The 21307-nt window shown below is 43.3% G+C and overlaps 1 protein-coding gene across 4 annotated transcripts in view; it reads right to left on the reverse strand.

Annotated features, from left to right (window-relative positions):
- Positions 1–1296: 1296 nt before the first annotated feature.
- PARD3B (par-3 family cell polarity regulator beta) overlaps positions 1297–21307 on the reverse strand; it is a 392348-nt gene continuing 372337 nt past the window's right edge. For all 4 annotated transcript variants that reach the window (XM_077181321.1, XM_077181319.1, XM_077181318.1 and 1 more), the window contains one exon: positions 1297–5900. In XM_077181321.1, the coding sequence (XP_077037436.1) occupies positions 5546–5900 (355 nt within the window). In that variant the 3' untranslated portion in view covers positions 1297–5545. The remainder of the gene's footprint in view (positions 5901–21307) is intronic.

Here is a 21307-nt window from a genome sequence, read left to right on the forward strand (position 1 = left end):
AAAGGCGCTGCGTCCCACTCTGCTTACAGCAGGACACCGGTCTCAGGAGGGCGCGGTCTTGTTCGTTACAATTAATGAACAGTCGAATGGCTCCACGTACTTCCTTACACAGATAGAGCAGTCTGAAAAACAGATTTTAACTTGAGCCCAGGTCCCGGGGAGCACTGTTGAGTGCTGTTGTGGGGAAACCACAGGAGACCACCAAGGCAGAAGGACTATGATCTCAAACTGTGGTCACCCAGTTTCCAGCTCTCAGTACACTCCTACTTTGTCTTTTGCTACTCTGTACAGCTCCAGCAGGAGAAACTGAGGTATCCTTTTTATTTGTTCAGTTTTCAGCTGTGAGTGCAAGTTATGACCTGACTGGGTCTAAAAATGGCATCTATGTGGTTTATAATTTAATACATGCTAAAATTGACTGACATTATCCATGAGCTGTCTTGGCTGTAAACACTAAGATCTGCATTCAAAATGTTTTGGAATGCAGTACACATGTATTTTTATTGACTCATTCCTGCCCTTTCTATTACACCTTTCTGTCTATTTTGTTCTTTTATTTTTTCCTTTTTCTTCACAGTAACCTGTAATTTCCATCTTAGGCTTCATTATTCCTTCTCCCTGTACTAATGCCTTTTCACTGAAGTATCTATTTTGAAAATTATTCCACCTAACATAACACTCTTGCCCAGATCTCACTGCAACCCACAGCCTGATCCTACAAAGATCTATCTTGTGCATAATGTGTGAAAATAAGAGTTACCAGCTTCAGTTAAATGACCAACGTACCTCATGTGAAGAGCTGTGCAGAACTTTCAAGGCATCCTAAATCTCTGGCAGGGGTCTCCAGCCCTCTCAGCCCTCTGGCAACTGCTACAGGCTGCAGAACACCTCAGCTGGTACCAACAGCATGAAAACAGCTCCATGTTGAGATGAAAGTGCCTGGGGAACTTCAGCCATAAACAAGCAGCTGCCTAAGCTGAAATTCTCTGAGTTGACAAGGGACTTTTTCTTGCTTCTCCTCTCAATCCTAGGGTATGGAATCAAGATTCAGGCAATACAGCTGAAGACAATGCAGATTTGAGACAGAATCAAGTTAAGCCCTGGGATGCCTTTTTTTTCCCTACAAAGTAGCACATGGCTGCTGTGGTTTTGTTTTTTTGTTAAAAAAAGTTATCTTACCAATTCTGATCCAGCTTGATCATGTATCATCCTCTAATATCAAATCATATCCACGGCTGAGGATGACTTTGTAGACACAAAGAAGGGAAAAACTCTACATACAAGTACATAATCATATATAGTCTTAAAGCCTTTATTTTAATGCAAAATAAACCAGGTAAAATTTATATAGCCATATGTAACAAAAGATCAAAATCTTTGACGTGGTACTAGAAAAAACCTGTCAAATTACGTGTTGAATTTCTCCCCCAAAACAATCACACATGATTTTTAAATCAGTTTCACTTAAACACACAGATATTGTCAGGATCACAAGTACCTCTCTCTCCCTCACAGTAACACAATAGTGTCTTACAAAGCCTTCTTTCCTATGCAGAGATAGTGAATAGCACTTCTGATTTTGCATGTAAGGCTTAAGGACCCTGCAGGACAACTGCAATGGGGAGCACAGGTGTGGGGCCTTTTGAAAGTGCAAAGCAGCCCCTGCTCAGAGCAGTGTCAGGATATGGCCCTGGCAGAGCAGTCGCTAGGATTCACTCGCAGCACTAACTCTGATAAACAAATCTGTGATGGCTGGGAGCAAGAGGTAGCACAATTCATCTGTAAAAAAATTAGGCAGCATGTGAAGCTATTTCTAGATCAGGAAGCTGGAGTGAATTGGAATTCAGGACTGTATGCACTTTTTCAAGGCAAGAGCCTTTTTTTTCTTCTCTATGCTTAGTTTCCCCCACAAAGGGCAGTTGATGATTCTTTACGCATTTGAGGGGTGCCTAGAGACTCCTGCATCATAATATATCACAGTGGTAATGTCGGCTCACAGGCCAAAATCATGGCTCACTAGTGGGTGGTCACTCAGAAAATCCACAGGCTCTTTTTTCTATCTCTTAATCTTTCAACTGCTGGGCCTGGCTGGCCCTGTGCCAGAGCCAGAAATGCAGGCTGCACACCACCAGCTCAGGAAATCAAAGCTTCAGCTTCACGTGAGTGCGGGCCTCTCTCCCTCGGTCTTGATGCCTGCTCACACACACACTTAGGGCTGCTCCCGTGGCAAACCCAGCTCTCCCTTCACACCCACTACGTCAGTGACTCTGCTGCTGGACTGGCACATTTTGGATGAGGGAGTGTGAGGCAATTACGTGTCAAGAGCATTTCAGACTCATAATTTTCCCAAACATATGGACATATGGGAAAAGAACAACTTGTTACTTAACGGCTCTTTTGGATTTTGCAAGTGTGTATTTTCAACCGTCAGTTGTAGCACCTCGTGAATTCTGCACGGTACATATTTTTCCACAATATGGTGCTAAAATCATACATTTTATACTGCAGAAAAGCTGACTATATATACTGTAGTTACACATTATACTTTTGAAAATACTGTACCTCTACCAGATATTAAATCAGGAAATGGCAATTTTCTCCCAGAACAATGGCACCAGAGATTGATGAGATGCTCTGTAATACTTTTTGGTCTTGCTCCCCCAGTTAGGTCACACTGTTTTTCCTCCTTAGCTCCTTACCTGTAGGATGCATCCATATATTATACTTACATCTTTTTTTTTTTTTTTTTTTTGATTGGAAGAAGCTCTCTACTGATTTCTGCTTACTGAGCAGAAGCATCATTTAATAACCTGTTGGGTAAGGTAAGATTAACAGCTTAGAAGGTGTTTGTTTGATTTGTCTGCCTCAACTGAGTGGAGCCAATACCATCAAGGGGAGCTCTTAAGGAAAGATTCAGGTTATGAGGAGACATTGGGCAGGTCCCTCAAAGGCTATAAATAATCTAGGAGCTGTTTCCATCCAGATTTTATTTGGCCCTGGCTCATGAAATACTGTAAATAAGTTCTGTTCACTGTGCTGTGATGCCATTTGAAGGGTTAGTTGAGAGTGATTTACAAAGGCAGTAGCTTATATTCAGAGCTGTTCTTAATTGTGGCCTGGCTTGATAAAGCCACTGTCGCAAACATTAGTTTCTTTGCAGCTGGATCAAATGTATCAGGGGTTATATTTCAAGGAGGGAAAGGAAAGTATTTTAATTTGTTTTTGCTTCGATTTCAACAGGCCTTTATAACACCAGCGGCTATCCTGTGGCTGCCAAGTCCTGGCTGAGTATCCTACAGCATCTAAAGCTTTCAGAGAGAAGTACAGGGCTGTGCAGAGCACGTACATGACAGGCACAGTTTCCTTGGGGAATGTGCCTTATTTATGGAAGGTACTGAGAGACATCCAGCTTTACACCCAACACTCCCTCCAGAGGTTTTTCCCTCCTACATTACTAGGGAAGAGAGCAGAAAGAAATGGAATAAGAAGCAAAGACTCTTGCTTCATAATCAGTTGCATTCCTCTTCCTCTCTCCCTCCCACCAATGCTTCCTCCTGACTGGATTTAGAGCTGTGCCTGCCCCTGCCCCAGGGAGTCCAGCCCTCTATCTGAATCATGGAGGTGCTCCTCTGCCATGGAAAACTGTCTCCTCTCTCCTGCTTCCCAGCCTGTGGTGGGTGGAGGCTGATGGGAATGCAAGCACTAGAGCCTGCCAGCCACTCAGACAGCTGCAAGTGCTCCTTGTGCCTGAGTGTTGTGCCAGGCTCTAACCAGCACCATCAGTGGGGAAGAAAGTAGGCTGGGATTAAATGCTGCTTCTCGTCAGGGCCATTACCTGCTAGCAGGACATACTCCTAGCAGAAACCCTCCTGATGGTATTTAACACCTGGGGAGTGATCTATGTGATTTAATATGTTGCATACCAAATGTGTCAAAATGACATCAAAGAAATCCTTTTGCTTAATCCTTGGCCAGGTCACAGTCTTTTCCTGATGAGGAGAAGAGGCCTAGTGGTTTAGTGACACTTCCAAAAGGCAGAAGTCGAGGAATTAAGGACACTTGGAAATAACATATTTCTAGGTCACAATACTGCATGGTTTCCTCCTGACAAAATCCTTGAGACAGATCTCTAAATGCTCAGAGCCCTCCTGGGTCAGGTCGCACAGGTCCCTGTGGCTGGGGACACACATTTCTGGCTGCAGAGCAAACTCAGGCTGTTTGGGGCAAATGACTGTGCATGTACCCCACTACCCTGTCCCCCCACCATGGCTCTGCTGTGCTGCTGACACCCCTTCACCACCCACACCTTCTCTCTTCCTATGCACAGCTGCAAATAACTTCCTACAAACAGCTCTTCTCACATCTTCCTCCTGGGCCCCAGGGTCTTGAAGCCCTTCCTGTTACTTTCCTTGTCTTTTCCCTCACCCCTTGCTGTGAAAAGCGCCTTTCCCCACAGACTTCATGGCCTCTGGTTGCAGGAACTCGAGTAGTTTGGCACTTGGGGCCCGGTGCTGCCCAAGGCTGAGCTTCCCTCGTGCACGGAAGGCGGCCCCCAAGTGCTGGCAGGCACTTGGCTCCAACACCGCATGGAGTGGGCCAGGAATGGGCTGCCTTGATGGAGCCAAGGCAGCACCTGACACAGTAACTTAATATGAATGATGGAGTCCATGCCCATAGTCACCCCCCTGGTCACTTCCTTATAGGCCAGCTCCACTGAAACCCCTCAAGCGACACTTCCTGACAGCAGCTGAGGATCTGTTCTCCAGGGTTTACATTTAAAGACTGCACACTGTATAACTAACCAACACTCACAAGCACACACTCCCCCCTCTACAGACACGGTTCTCAGGTGGATGCCTGTCCTCTGAGAGCCTGCCCAAGCATAGGGGATAAGGCTTTTTACCCTACTCCAACTGCAGCAGGTGCAATAAGAGAAGACTCTCAATACACAGACTGCAAAAAATGAAGGCAGCAAGGTAAATGCTGCCACCACCAAAAAGACAGAGGAAGACAGAGGCCAAATCACAAATCTGGAACTGCAGCATCCTTAAAGCAGAGCTTTGGTCAGGACGTGCCTGGAATGTGGCCACCATCTCTGTGGCAGTCCCTTGTCATGATCACACACTAGATACACAAGATGCCCAGCTCTGCAAGAAGTCCGTACTGCATGCTGTGTTCTCACTTAAAAGGCTCTACAACAGCACTCTGAAGTAAACTCTGGTGACTCCGCTGCCCTTACACAGACAGCTATGTACTGTAAAGGTGTAACTGGATTCAGTAAATAGCCCTGAGGTGTATTAAGTGTTGTGTTTCATTCCCAGCAGCCACTTTCTATTTTTAAAAGGAATTAAAAAACACTCAACTGTCTGGTACCTCACATACTCAAAACACATCGTACCTCACGTGGCTTTAGTTCGCCTGTTAGAAAGCACCTAGGCTGAGTCCAGCTCAGTAAGAACGACTCCAGGTCTCGTGTGCCATTCTTACAGGCAGCTACGCTTAGGAACAACTCTACAAGAATGATGTGCCCGAGTCCAGTGTACGGCTATACAGCTGCAGTCATGGGGTTCTTGTGCCTGGGATCCTGTTGCCTGTACTGGTACTGGTCTGGGCTGGTCCCACGGTGTCGGACCATTTCGCTGTAAGCTGGTGCTCGGTGGGACTGCGGAGGGGAAGGCGGCACGTCCTGCCGGAGGGGTCCTTTATGCTGGTTTGCCATGGGCTGGGCTGGGTAATACTGAGGATACCTCAGTTCTGCCACTCTTGTGTCCGGCACACGGATGTAGTTCCCCTTGGATGGGTGGATAACAGGCTGTCCGCCGTGGTAGTAGGGAAGATCTCTCTCTTTGTACGTTACTCGTGGCCCTGTTAAATATTCTAGTGGCTCTGCAGGTCCACGCCTGAGGAGGAAAAAACATAATAAAGCACATTAAAAGGCAGTCTACTAGCCCAGTGATACATTATTGTACATACAATCTATGTTTACTTTGGGAGAGGAAATGCCACCTCAAGCATGACAAGTCCTGATGAATGAAAAGAACTTCTGAAGGATAACAAGCTTCCCACCTGCATGCTACAAAAGTCTGTAACATCCAGGACACTTGAGGAAGGGTCCAGTACACATCACAGCCCTTTTACAATGGGGGAGCACTGGAGCCCTTCAGCTTCCAAAGTCAGTCTCCTGTGATCCATTTGCCATAATGGAAACAAAGCTCCTTTAAACAATGCATATTTGACTGAATCTTATCTAGCCTGAGGATAAACAGATGAGTTGGGTCTGCAAGTCTGCAAATCCCATAAGCTTTACATGCACAAATATTCATGCTTTCCAGGCCATTTCCCACTATTCTCTCCCAATATGTCAGCCTGTAAAACTTTCCAAACACCATAGTTGGAAAAACTGGGAAAGAAACACTGGGGATGTAAGGCTACAATACCTGTGTTTAATGGGCAAGTTGCCAACAAGGTTTCAAAAAACCTGTGATCTAAAAGGCCTGATATTACAACAGTCCTGTAACTTGTCTGCATCAGTATGGGTCTCACAAGCCCTAGTTCACGTGAAAAGCAACGTGTGAATATGTCATCCCCGAGGATGCGACATGGAGTCCTCTCTGTAGCCTTCTGCATCTTAATTTCATGATTTTCACTAATGAAGCATTGATATTTTTTCCTATTACAACTTAACTTGTGATACTTTTGAAATGGCAAAAATAATTGTTCTCACAGACATGTCACCAGAGCATCCCCAAAAGTTCAATTTAATTAGGAATTTTTGCCAGGCTGACTGCAAATGTCTTTGCACTTTGGACAAAACCCCTCATTGACTGCACAGGAAGCTTCTCTCCAAATGAGAGCTTAGGGAAGAAGACAGAGGTTTGACCCAAAAGAGGGGCTGGAAGTTGATCAATTATATAGATCAATTACACCTGCTCTGTGTCTTTGGGACTGAACTCATCAACTGTTTAAATATTCTTTGCATAGATTATGAAAAAAAGTCATCATTTTGGTACAGCAGATCAGGTGTTCAAAATTTGTCAATGACTCTCTTGTTCACACAGAGATTTTACAAGCATGCTCCTTCTTTCTTAACCTGGGCTCCCAGACTCCGCTGGAACTTGTTTAACATGTAGTAAAACAAAACATGTGGTTTTCTGCTGCACTCGTTTAAGCCCATGGGGTAAATCACGGACATAGGCAATGAACAAACATTATCTGCCTTGAAATGAACCTACAATTCTCCTCCTGGAATAACTTAGTGCAAATGTTTCCTGTTTAAAATGGAAAGAGCAAAAGGAAGCATTCCAGGCCATGGACTTTTAGGACCCTATGCTCCCCAGAGACTTTCTGCTTTAAAAACAGAACATTATAAAAGACAGGCACTCCTAGCTTCCCCCCCCACCTCCTGGTGAGACAGTCCAGACAAAGTGCTGAAGGGCCTGAAGCCACTCTCTGAGATACCAAACCACTCTTAACCGTACGTACTGAGACAATTACCGTCACTGCTCACACACCTACACCTTGCAGCAAAGCCTCATTTCCAGGGCAGGCCAAAGAGCTGCTCCACGTTTTTTTCCACATGCATGAAGGCTTGTTCACTAGTCAGTTCCATCACACTCAGCTTTAATGCCTCTGTGCACAAAAACATACTTCCAATCATAAAAGGTTCTGCTATGGTAGGAACTGCTTTGTGTCAAGCAGCACACCAAGAGGAACAAATGTCAAACCTACACCCATCACCTTTTAATAAAAGGATCATGCTCAAAATCCTGTACATTGGTTTTATAAGGTGTTCTCATCAGCAGCTATAATCAATGAAATTCTTGTGAATTACATTAAAAAAGGACTGAGCTTGGAACCTGACCCAGAATTCACTGAAAACCCAGCGGTAGCTTTTGGACAGAGCTCTAACTGTAAATTGAATTACTCTAAAAAAACAAATTCAAGATGAATTGGCACCAAAATGATGGCTGACAATGGGACTGAGCCACCAGCATGACATACTGAGCCTTCAGCACACAACTCATGCCTCAACTGACACCAGAGGCCTGCAAGATGCAGGAAAAAAGAGGGGTGCTTTGCCATCCAGTCAAAAGAACTGTTTCCAGGAAAATTCAGCCAGTCCAGTTTTAGGAATGAGTGTTACACTGCTGCCACAGAAGCTGTGACTGTGCAGAGGGTTGTGCACCCAGGCTGCTCTGGCCCAGGACAGTGCAGTGAAGATGGGCCTGGGCAATCAAAGCATGCCAGACCTGAGAAATGGCCCCAAGCTGCCTGAACTAATGCCATCAGATCCCCACTGCTGTTCCCTCTCCTAGCGACCTAAATCCACCATCGCTTCACGTACAGCTAACACCATCTGTGGCTGGGTAGACAAGCTGCAGAGCAACGTGTGGGAAGAGCAAAATCTTTCTTTAAAAGATAGAACCCCAAGTTGCTCACTGTCAGCACCAGTTTCCTTTCTCTGAGGGCAAAACACCCATAGCTGGTATAATTCTTGAGCGTCTTGCCCAGAGTCATGACTTAGCAGCTGGAAGGACAGTTTGTACACAGAGACCTGACGGGAATCCACTTCACACAAACCTTTTAGGAAAGCCCCAGGAAGACAAGGGTATATGAGTTATTTTAGCAGCCTTGGGGATAATACAAGCAGTAATATAGCCAACAATTAGCAGAATTTTTGCCTGAGTAAAACCTTGGGAAACACTGGTAACTGTCCAAAAGGCTGACTCTGGGCAGCATGACTGAAGGAGGTTTCCCAGAAGATATCCTCATGGCTGCTCCACACTCTCCAGCTCCCTTTCCCTAGAGATCCCAGCAGGTGTTACACTCACAGGTACACAAGCTACAATGACAACACTTTTTTTCCCTTTTATGGCAAGCACAGCGTGTTGAAGCCAGATTATTTCCCGAGGATTCATTCTTCCTCACCTACCACCCATGCCTGGTGAAGTTCATTCTCAGAGAGCTGCTCACACTGCAACCAACCAGCCTACAGAGTCTCCACAAACCTCTATCTGACCAGTCTTAAAAAACAGCAAAAAACTGCCCTTCCCTCCTCAAGCATGACAAATTAACCATCAGAAAGTTAATCTTTCTAAGGTAAAAGAAACAACTGCAAATACCAAGCTCTGCCTGCAGAAATGCTGTCACCATTAGCAGTAAGTCTGGGACACTGAGGGCAGTTCCCAGCAGGAAGAGGGCAGCTCCTCTGAACCAACAACCTTCTCACTCGATAGCTCACGGTGTAAAAGTACATGCTGTTGTTTATCCTTAAAGAAATTGCCAAAACAAACCAAACCAAACACTTTCTACATGGCAGTTCCTTGTAGATGCTGTGCTTGTTTCTGCAAGAAGGAAAACAACTCCTACCTTTTCCCTCAGCAGACACTGCCACCTCTGAGGAGGTCCTAATGAAATTCTTCTCCTCTCTGTACTGTTTTTGTTGGCTTCTGATGAGTTCAGAGTTCACAGGGCCATATCACACCTCCCCAGTGACCCATGGTGTGGGGGTCAAAACAATAATCTCAAGTGGAAAATCAGTGACCCAGGGGAGTGATCAAAAATCCACAAATTGGGTCAAGCAGGTCCAGCCACTCAAAAGGACCAGGCCAGGACCGTGCCCTCTGAGAGGACATGCTGAGTAGGAGCTGCTCTGACTGTCAGCTGTTTTCCAGATTTTTGGCCATTTGTTTGACCTGGGGATGCAGTGCAATTAATGGCAGGCAGAAGGCAGGGAAGCTGACACAACATCCTGGGAAGGAACTGATCTCAGAGCTCAAAACCTGGTTTTGCTGATAGTTCAGCTCTGCTGGGTCCCACTGGAAAGTGCATTATGGATGTGGGCCTAGCTAAAAGCAGAGGCTGCTGCTGCAGGAAGCAATTGAATGAAGGGAGAGAGAAGCACCAGGCTCCACAAAGGACTGAAACTGGTGGGGTAGAGTGAAAACACTTGTCAAAAATGTCAGGAGCAAGGTCCCCGTTAAAATGGTGCCCCTTCTGCTTTGAGGAAGCAAAGTCTCATCTTCTTTCCCCTGCAGAGAAATTACACATCACATACAGGCAGTTGTGAATGTGTTTCACTTCATATGCTGGTTTGCAGCTCTACCAGTTTATCTTTTAAAACGATTCACCAGTTAACAACTGTGATCCATTTTGAGCATTAGGAGCACAAAGTAGACTTGTCCAAGAAAAGCAGGTAATTTGTGACTGATATTCAATTAATGTGTTGTTATTTTCTCTATGACAGGTAAAGCCCAAACCAGGTTTGTTTTTCTATCTCTGCTTTATTTATCTTCCAAGCACAAAAAATAGAGTATCTTCTAGCTTTACTGCAGAATTTTTAAGAGCTTCTGGGTTTATTTAAAACTGAGCCACAGGATTTGGAACACTTAGGAAAGACTTCTTTTACCCAAAATATTATTTAGTCACAGGTATTTGAAGGTTTCCTCTTTTTTTTTTTTTTTAACCTCCATTTTAGTAATTCTTCAACTGTGGAAAATCTCACAGAGTAGACTGGCATAAATACCTGATGCTTCAAAAACCTAATCAGAAAAAAAAATTACATTTCAGGTTTACTGCATTTCATTGATAACCTCCATTTGCAGGTCACCTTTAACATCCTTGGAGACATGTGCTTGGGCTATCTAAAAGGAAAGGAAAGCAAAATGAAGGTCTAACTGCTGGTGCTGTGCCCCATCACGTTGGGGGTTTGGATTTCATTGTGACAAAGGGTTTTTCTTCCCTCTGTTCTATAGGGAAAGTCACAGAGGTCACCCTCTTAGTGCCTGGTAAAAAGCAAGGAAGGGAATGCTCTCTTCTTACATCACTATCTCCTCCTTGCTGCTGAGGGAGTATTTTGCAAGGGATATAATCTCACAAGAAAACCTGCCTTCTTACTTTGTTAGAGAGTACTTCTTGAAATAAACTTCAAAGACAGCCACAGACTAAGTAGCAAATGGAAAGCCCACATTTGGCTGCAGTCTCTTTCATGTCTAAGCAAGACATACAGAGACTTTGGGTGATGGCATCAGACAGCCCAGGCTGTGATTAAAGAACAGGAGAAAGCAACAAGATCCTATCTGTGTCCAAATTCTCAGTGAAGAACTCCACTGTATGCAGTGTGATTGTGTGATGTTTGTTCTCAGCCAGGAGGATCTACTTTTAAAGAAGAAAAGAGAAGCTGATGTAAGAATTAAATTATGCAAACAATCTTGAAGTATCAAATACATTACACTGTGTCTTTTTAAAGCTCTTCTCAACAAACACTAAAAACAATTAACTGAAAAGATCACGTAGTGCCTATCTCTCCAGATAAAGTATTAAAGATACTGCAGTGCTGTTTGTAGTCAGTGGCTCTAAGAACTCCTGTTGCTTAATATTCAACATGCATATAACATAAATAAATTAATGAAATTTCAAATCACTGCAGATTTCAAAGAAATCACTGAGATGCATTAAGGTGGGTCTCTGTATCTTAATAGGTGAGATAATCCTATAATAAATATTCTTTGCCCTTTCAGATCAATACTTCCCACAGCCAAATAAAGGGTTTGCATTTAAAATTCACTGGGAATCAAATTTGGTATCTTAGTGCTGGGAAGAATCTGCAGCACAAGGAAGTGCTCAGTGGCTGCTGTCTGTGAGAGAGGCTTGTACCCCACAGAAGAAGGCAGATGTCTTGCAGTGTCATACTAACCTCTAACACACCATACACACTTTATTTATGGGCTGAGCTGGTGGAGGTGCTTCCTTCTCCTGTTCTTTTATCAACAATACAAGGCTGAAAAATCAGATAACATAAACGAATACAATCCCTGGCTCTCATGTAGCACATGCCATGCAGAGAGAGCTGTTTTTAGTTTGAGGACTGTGTTTGGAATTCCTTCAGTGTCAGGTTTCCAGTTACCAGACCCTCTTCCCTGGGCCAGGCACGACTGCGGTCGGACTGGATTAGCAGAACACTCCACAATGTATATTACACAGCTCTGACTTCCACAGGCTTTGCAGACCCATAAAAATAATGATCATTTAATGACCTGCATTTCAAGGTGGGGGGGGGTGTGTGTGTGTGTGAGTGGTGGGTGTAAGAGTGGAAGAATCTCTCTACCCTTTTTAAAGAATTCCTATTTGGTTTTGGTTTGGAGAAGGACGAGTCCAGATAAGTTTGTTTGAAATTTGAGCAATACATTCCAGATGCAATGCAGACAGGCCTGATTCTCTTCTCTTGCATACACTTTTGCAAAGTCTAAAGTGGTGCTAAGTGGCCTGAATATAAGAGTTTATATGCACAGTTTCTCTCTCCCTTCAATATCACAGCTTAAAATATTTAGAAACAGTTAAAGCACCACAATCCCAGCAGGTAAGTGCAGAGAGGTGTTTATATTTCTCTAGTTGAAGTCCAGCCTTAAAGCAGCTGGAGAACTAAGTCCTTTATTGTTTGCAGAGGGCCACACCACAGAGGTGTTGGGCCCCAGCTGCTCCCTGGGCCATTTTTAGCAATTGGAGACATTCAGGTGTCACACTTGCTTTTACATCTAAGACCAAGTGTACAATTAAATCACATACCAGCTTTTCATGCAGGGGAGCAGACTGCAGAAACAATGGTAAGATAGGCAAGCAGTGTCTGACAGGCTTAAAACTTTACTGTAAGATTAGGTATGACTTCTTATGACAGCATGAACAACTTATTTTGTCTGCAAGAAAATAGATTGTTCTCAATCCCTAATGGAGCAAACTATGTCACAGATTGGTTAACATCAGAATTTAGAGTGCCATTTATTTAAACTCCCTCCCATCAGCAACCAAACCATAAGACAGTGTTGCTGCTTTGCTCCAGCATTAGTTTATTTTCCACAGCAAATCTCAGACCAGTTTCTGATAATCTCATCCTGCAGGCAAAGCTCCCCTTTCTCTCCTTCCCTAAATCCAACCTACAGATATAGGAACTGTGACAACCAGGATTAAAATCCCTGAAATCAACAAAAACAAAACTTGAAATGGTGCTGGTGCTCTATAAATGCCTAAAAAGCATTCACAACAACTAGTGCAATAATCCTTCCTACTCAATTCCTCACTTATTTTGTTCATATGCTCTCAGGCGTGGTACATCTCTTCTACCAGAAGGCATAAAATAAAGTAGCACCTATTGAACAAGACATTGCTATTCTGTGATCTCCTCAAGCTTAAAGGGATCTTAAGTAGATTGGTACTTTAAGTAGCGAGTCATTACAACATGTGTCATTTCAGATGTTCCTCATTATTCAGCACAACATAATGCCGTGTGAGTCATTAACCTCTGGGCACTGGTAACCCACTCTCAATGCTAAGCAGTCATGCTTGTTGCTCAGGAACCCCCATGCTCCGTTGGGGAGAGACCTGGTTGAGATTTCAAGGTCCCTTTGGTCTTTTGTTTTGCAGATCAGTGGGGACCAAAAGCTCTTCCTATAGACTAAAAGAGTTCTTGGCCTTTGGTCTTCTGAGTCACATTTCTGAGAAGATGCTGACCAAGTTACTTTGGAGGGGAGAAAACTTCTTTTTAAAGGACATATGCTTCTTAAGCCAGCAAGAGAAGCAACTGTTTAGGCTTCTCAGTTGAATTTTGCATTTAAATGCAAATTCAAACTAATAAAAAAAGTATTGCCACTACTGGAGCAAGATGCTGAAGTGAAAACTGTGCTATGGTAATACTTGCCCTGTCTTACCGTGTAGCAACTCCCAACAGGACCCTGCACCCCCTGCCCTGAGAACAGGCAGCTGCCTTCCTCAAGAGCAGGCAGTCTGGGAGAGGGCAGCAAGATGCAGAGGTGAGACTCCAACACGAGCTTCAGTGCAGCAGCAGCACAAAAGGCAGAAATACCACCCGGATCCCTTTGCCTCATCCTGACCCTTCTAGAGGTCTCTGCTTTTTTGAAGGCTAACAGAGTAGAAATTAAGGAGTCTGTGGTGGTTTAGGAGCTTTTAATTTGATTTAAAAGAAATTCTGTTGCCATAGTCAAAATTGTTTTTCAGAAGGAATTGATCACACTCCAGAAGAGCTCCTCCCCAGCAGGGAAACCTCTGCCCTTTGCCTGCCCATTCAGAGCACAACTGCTATCCATGCTGGTTTTGTGGAGTGCTTTCAGAAATGCATAAACCCAAATTCTACCCTGTTCTCATTTTTCATTCAAAATGAATTTAAAGCATGGTGATCATTCAGCTGTACTATTCAAATGATTTTCAACTAATAACAGAAATCATTAAAAGAATCTTCCTAAGTAATAATAACCTGTGCCCAGGTCTTTACTATTCAGCCACTGGGACCTTAACATGATGTCTGATCTTTAGTGGGCTAGTAAAAATCTGTAAGAAGTGGTTATTAATGTTATTACCAAGCTTTTAGGCTTTTTTTTTCCTCTTAGTGCATTTCTCATTTAAATTAAAGCACTCCTTGCAGCACTTTCTCCCATTGCCATGATGAAGCATGGCTGTCAATTCTGCCTCCAATGGCACAAACTGGGTAGTAAAACCATGCTTCAGTAAAAAAGGAATACGTAGCTGGTTATTTTTTCCTTCAATGTTTCTTTCAGGTCCAGACATTCTGTTAAACTCACTGTGTCATATCATTCTTTTTTTTTTTTCCCTTTGTAACAAAGGCAAAGCTCAAGACCCAGAGAAGAAGGATGGCTGTTTGGAGGGGGGGGGCAAGAGGGACCTTAAAAACAAGCAGCTCTTATTTCTTTCTTCAGGCAGTATTTCAGTCCCCATTGTTTCCCTACTGCTCATGTACTGATTTTCTCCTAAACAGCACAAACAGCCTGTAAGTACATCCTCCCCCCAATATTTTCTTTTGTTAGAACCTTTCATTTCTATACAGGCATTAGATTATACATTTCCTGGCTTGCCGCACTCCATTAACACTCTGGTAACCACCCATTTTCCAGCTAGCCATTAAACACCACCTTTCATAATTGAGATTTAAAGGCTCGGGGTATGATAAACAGCTGAAGTTATAACTTTACAGCTGCCTCTATAGAAGTGTGTAAATCTCCAGATTTGGATAGGCAAATCAGTTAATTAGACTTGCATTAAGCCACAAACTTTGCGGGTGCTCTGACAGCAGATGTCCTGAAGTTGTGCTTTAAATAACAAGGGTCAAACCCTCAATCCCAGGGGGCTGGGACAGACGGAAACGTCCCACCCGGTGCCCAGGGAGCGGTAGCGCTGAGCGCAGCTGCTGTGACTCGCAGCCGGCCCCAGCGCCCATTCCAGCTGTGTTTGTGCTGGCTCCTTCCTGCAGAGCTCCTGCACTTACACCAGCAGCAGCAACTCCCGGCTGCACCCGCTCTACCTGCTGCCTCTGCTGGAGGCAGCCCTGGGCTTATCACCCCACCTTTTCTGCCTGTCAGCCCACAGGCTGCTCTCAAAGCAGGACCCACGAGTTCTGGGACTGAGCAGAGCTTCCCCCTGCCCCTACCTGCGGCTGAGGACACTTCACTTGCATGACCCTGAGTCACTGCTGGCCAGTAAAAGCTCAGAACTGGTGACATTTGGAGCTGCAGCCACCGGTCTCTTTAGGGGCATGGGCAGTAAGAGGTTAATCTTCGGTCGTGAGGCCCAAGGGCCTGTGCTCCACCTCTGGAGTTATCTCTAGGTTGCTGCATTTAAAAATACTGTATGTAATTAACTGTTATCAGGTTGTTAAGCAGCGTGCTGAAGTGTGAACTTATCATTCAATTGTTTCCTTTATTTACGAAGCCCTGCCATTCTCTTAGGCAGCAGCCTGGGACAGGCTGTTGACTTGCTCAGATGAGGAGGGTTTGGCACGCCAGATCCTGGGAGCAGAAGCAGATTCTGGAGAAGTGAGACACAGACGAGAATCTGCAAACACCCCCTCAAGATGTCCTGTAGAACAGCTGTGCTTGAAAGAAACACGCACACATGGCACCACTGCCAAATACATCACTCTGAGGTTGCTTTGAGACCTGAACCACTGAGTATGGAGGAAACACACAATATAGCTCCCAACTGCTTTACGGGCACAGGTGGAGTTTTTACTCATGTATATGCTATTAGCTGTAATGCCTATAGATATACACAAATATGTTCCATTCCCACATGAAAACAATATAACTGCTGACTTTCATACACATCTGAGCTCAGTTCTTCCCTATTTAATTTGCTGGACATTGTTTCCTTAAGCAAATCTGGAAGTCAGAGGTCATCATGTTAGACCACAAGATGGAGGTGGGTGGACAGGACAACAGCACAAGATGCCACAGCCCCTGCTGTCCTCTCTGCCTCCTTCAGCAAAGCCTAGGCTTGGATTCCTAGAACCCATCACATTTTTTACCACTATCCCCTCCTGGCCTGGCTACTGTTTTCTTCACTTTCCATGCCTGCAGCACCAGCCCTGACAGCACCAGCCAGGTGTCCCAAATGACATGAGACATCATTAGATCTGTGTGATTTTCTTCCATGCATTCCTGGCCTGGGGCAGCACCATGCACCCACAGCAGGATTTACTTGCATGGTCCCTGGGCACGCAGCATCCTTTGCTCTTTAGGAACTGGTACAACCACCAATGTTGCTGATTGGTGCAATCCTACATGCATCCTCCCCAACACTTCCAATAAATGAGATGTGCAGCTTCTAAACAAACTTCTGTGCCATCTGCACACTGTGCTGCATGACAGACAACAAGATAAATTTTGCAACAGCAAAGACCTTAGAGCAAAACAACCTTTTAGAGAGAGCAAGTACAGGCTGTTGTAACAGTTCTATCAGCTTAGTCATGTATCTAGAACAGAAAACATCAGGATCCTGAAGCTGAAAGAGGAGCGCACAGCTTTAAAAAATGCTTTAAAGACACACCAAAACACTGCATCCTTGGCAAAGAGATGTCAATAGCTGGGAGTTAGTGATACCTGAGAGAGGTGACAGCATAGCACTTGGAATGCAGGGTAGAGGCAAGCCAGCATTGAGACAGAGAGAGGTTTTGGACAGCACTACCTGGTATAGACTTCAACTTATTTTGAAAGGACACATACATCATGTATCAAAGATCTGCAACAAAGTCTTACATGCAGGACTCTGTGGAGGCAGCAGCTTCAGCTGACATTACAAGGAACAGCACCACAATCATAAGAGGCATCCCCACCCCCCCAGGAAGGCTGCTGTGTGCCATCAGTGAGAAACAGAGAAGCAATAGTGTTTCCGGATATGAACCTGGTAAGAACCTGGCCAAGATTCTAGACAGCATGTCTCAATTTAGCTGGGAGAAAAAAAAATAAATAAAACCACCCTCTAACTTGAAACAATCTTTTACATAATGAATCAATCAATTATCTTTGCTCTAGTATGTTCAAATCAAGGGAATCATCATTGAAAATAACAACCAATTTATATAGCTCATTTAAAGCCACAGTAAGCTAGGCTGCTGATTCACTAATGAACAATAAAGGTCACTACTATAATATCTCTCCAAGTACTTTCAGATTGTGTGGTGTGATAGACTTGAAGTGGCAAGTTCATAAAAAACCCATCAAGATGCTTTGCAGGGGGAAGTAAAGACGGAAAAACATCTGTGCTTTGCCTGGATACCAGACTGAGAAAAGGGAATAACTTCAGTGCAATGAAGAACTTTGTGCCCCAGAGTCATCCAGCCCCAGCTAAAGCCTCTGGATGTCAATGGATGCATTTCAATGATCTTTGGATTGAGCTTTTGTATAGAATGGTATCTGCAAGGGGAGGAAAGGGCAGGGAGAGAATGAAACATCTGTATCCTGGAATGAAATCAGGAAGTTAAGGCTTGACAGCCTTAGACAGCAAATAAATTGTACCTTGGGTACTAAACGTAGGTTGCTGAAATGCCTCACTTCAAGTGGAAACATTCCTTTTCAGTTGTGTCTTTCAGGTATTCAGAGAAAAGCCTGACCAGAATGCTGCTAATTTATGTTTTACTTTTTCAGTGCCCATGATCTAGAAAATGGTACATACCTGCAATTACAAAGAAAGAAGATATTCTGCCAAGATGAACAACACACCTCTGCTCTGTGGATGTTAGATCCATGATCATTAACAGTGTGGCAACTGGGGCAATGTAGTGGAGTGTGCCCTAATCTGCAACATCATGTGTGGGACTATTACCAGAACCAGATGTTTCAGAGGAAGCTGCAATTCGTGGAAAATTAATAGTTTGCAAAGGTCTTACAGCATAAAAGAACCTCACCCTTCCTCCTCAGATGTTAACTCAAACAAAAGCAACTGTTGGTCTAAGCTTGGGTTTGCAGAAAGGTGAAGGTTTCAGAAACACAAAACACTTCATGACATTTCTATACTTGCAGATGTTGATATTAAAAACCCCCAAACATGATAATATTTAACCTTCACAGACCTACTATTTGAAGCCTATAGGAAAAAAGCACAATGGAGTAGAGAGAGCCTGTGGTGAGTTGAGAAAGATGTCTTTTCCAAATCCCAATGTTAAATCTTTAATGCTGACTTGGATTCCTCTTGAAAAAAAAAAAAAGAAAAAAAAAGATGTGTAATTCTACTGCCAGTAAAATAGGATTTTCTTTAAAAGAACTTTGCAACATTTCAAAGGCCCCCCTTTTTAATGAACAAAAAGTAAAAGAGAGAAACATCATATTATATCAAGCAGCTACAATATAACCTATTACTCAAGAACATCATAACAATTTCTAAATCAGAAAAGCACAAAGTAGCAATGTCATTTTGAGGATGCAAAATCATCTCTGTATACTATAAGTCCCTTGAAAAACTTATAAAACTTGTGGTATAAACTAGCACAACTGAAAATGAAATATCTAAGGAGGAAAAGACCAGGGTTAAGGGTTCTGTATTGATTTTTTCCCCCTCACATTGGGATTAAAGCGATTTCAGCTGGGACCCAGAATTACAGATGTAATTATAATTTCCATTTATATTTTTAGACTGTGTACAAAGAAGTGTAATAATGGACAGCTGAACATTTTCCATTGTTCATTAAAAATGAAATGTTTCTGATGAAATCTCTGTAAGACCAAGTACCACTGCAGCAATCTCTCAGTAACAGATCTTGCTTCAGATGTTTGGTGAGGAGAGACAAGGGAGAGTTGCCACCCCCTCATACAAAGAAATCAAACCAAAATGACATTAGGTTGTTGTTCCCCTCAATAATACTAAAGAGATTTCACGTTAAGATTAGTAACAAGTCTTTTCAAAGAAAAAGTCAAATTATCATTAAATAACCTTTGCTGACATTATTTACAGAGTAGGTAACACAAAGCATTGCATTAAGGAGGCATTATTTAAACCACATAAGGTGTAAGGAGTGAAAAAGAGGAATTTCTCCAAGTACCACTGCCTGTCTGCCATCCTTCTTTCATCCTTTACAATGTCCATTTAAGCCCAGGTTTCCTGGAGCTTTCTGATAGCAAATAACTGCTATTGAAAAGCCAATTGTATTCAAGGTAAAGCAGGTGCTTAAGTGCTCTGATGGATCTGGGCCTAAAAATTCAAGTTGTAAACCCCAACTCAATTTCAAATGACTAATTGAATTTGCCTTTCTTTTTTTTTTTTCTAATTCCCTTTTGTTTTAAACCGATCTGCTCTGTGCTTTCTGCCACAAAGCGGGGTGCAGTCAGTACCACAGCACAGCCCGTCCCACCACGCTGCTCCCTCTTGCCATTCCAGAGGGGCATCCATACAGAAACACTCAAAAATGCTCAAATCCAGCACTGGCATGTTCAGGCAGCCTAAATTCAGTCTAATTCCCAAGTCAGTGAGAAACCCAGATGCCTTCAGAGACCTGTACAAAGCTAATTAGAAGACTACCAGAAGTCTACACACAGCGAAGTCACATGGGTTTTCTGAGCACGGCTACTGGGATCCTCAAAGCTTTTAACTGATTCTGGAAATCTTTAATCGCTGAATGTACAGCTGTAAAGTGTGTTTGCTGTTTGAGCATCTTTGGAGGAAGGACTGTTAGCATCCTTTTTCCTACATGCTTTGTCCCAGCTATTGTGCTGGCTGGTTGAATTCAGTTCAAGACCATATCACTATTATCTCCTTAAAAAAGCAAAACAAGGGGAGAAACTGTGGCCATACCATGCTTCTAAAAATACGTTCTTTCTATACTGAAGACAAGTCAGTTCTCAGTAAACAAACATGCCTTTTCTTTAAAGCATAGGATCTCAGATTGAACAAAAACTCATAGCAAAAATGTTAAATGAGGGTCCAAAACCTGAAGACACATGGGTATATATATAGCAGTGCACTAACTAGCCCCTAGATCCAAGCAAAAATCCAGTCACATGAATTTTCACTGTGAAATCATCCTGAGATTGGTTTTTCTTGCCAGATTTTGCCATGATCTATGACAGACTGCTCTCAAAGCATCTCCCTTCACCTGTAAAACAAGAGCTATTTTTCTTCCTTAAATGAAGGAAAGTGCCAGCTACTCAATATCCAAGGACCCCTGTTGGCTTGGGGTTTTACTTGATAACCTGGGCTGGGTTTTGTTCGCACATTTCCTGCCCTCTGGATGGAACTCTGACTGCCAATTTCCAAGGCACTGTCTCAGACTATCTAGTGCACAGATCCAATCTCCTTGCTGAATTACATCTGGGGTGGAACAAAAATGGCAGATAATTCACTTTCTATTACAGTTAACACTCTCCTCCACTTGCTTCCCACGTATGTTATACAGTAGATGTGTTTGCATGTTCTGCTCTATTTTTTCAGCTGTTGCAAGCACATAAGCTATCAATTACACTCTATGCAGAGAGAAGATAGTGATTTGAGGAACGGCTTCCCGTTTATATAACTCCTCACCTCATCACTGCTCAAACATTTAAATGAATGCTTTTGGGCAAGAGGCCTGAAGTAGAGAGATTCCTTAGGTGCTCTCTCCCCTGCCATTTCCCCCCTCATTGAATGGTTAATCAGAGCAGCATAATTCTTTAAAACTAATATTTATTCAAACAGCTGCAGGATCCCATCTGCTCACACAGAACAGAGGACAGAAGCAGTGGAGGCCACAGCAATACCAGGCAGAAGCCAGCAGAAGTTGTGTCAATATCTCTATATCCAGCCTAAGTTATGTTTGGCAGACAAAGATTTCGAGTACAGTAAAGACATTACCATTACCCTAAAGATGTGGTTAAGTTTTTAGCATATGCATAATGGTATTTAATATATTTTCAAAATAAAGCTTGCTGAAAGTCTGACTAGTGGCCTATGTGTTATTTAAGACCAACCACACGCCTACAAAGCTTTGCCACTGTGTTTCTGGCATATCCATGACATGCTCAATAGCTCATGCATATTT

The sequence above is a fragment of the Agelaius phoeniceus genome, chromosome 7 (genome assembly GCF_051311805.1).
Source record: "Agelaius phoeniceus isolate bAgePho1 chromosome 7, bAgePho1.hap1, whole genome shotgun sequence".
NCBI lineage: Eukaryota > Metazoa > Chordata > Aves > Passeriformes > Icteridae > Agelaius > Agelaius phoeniceus.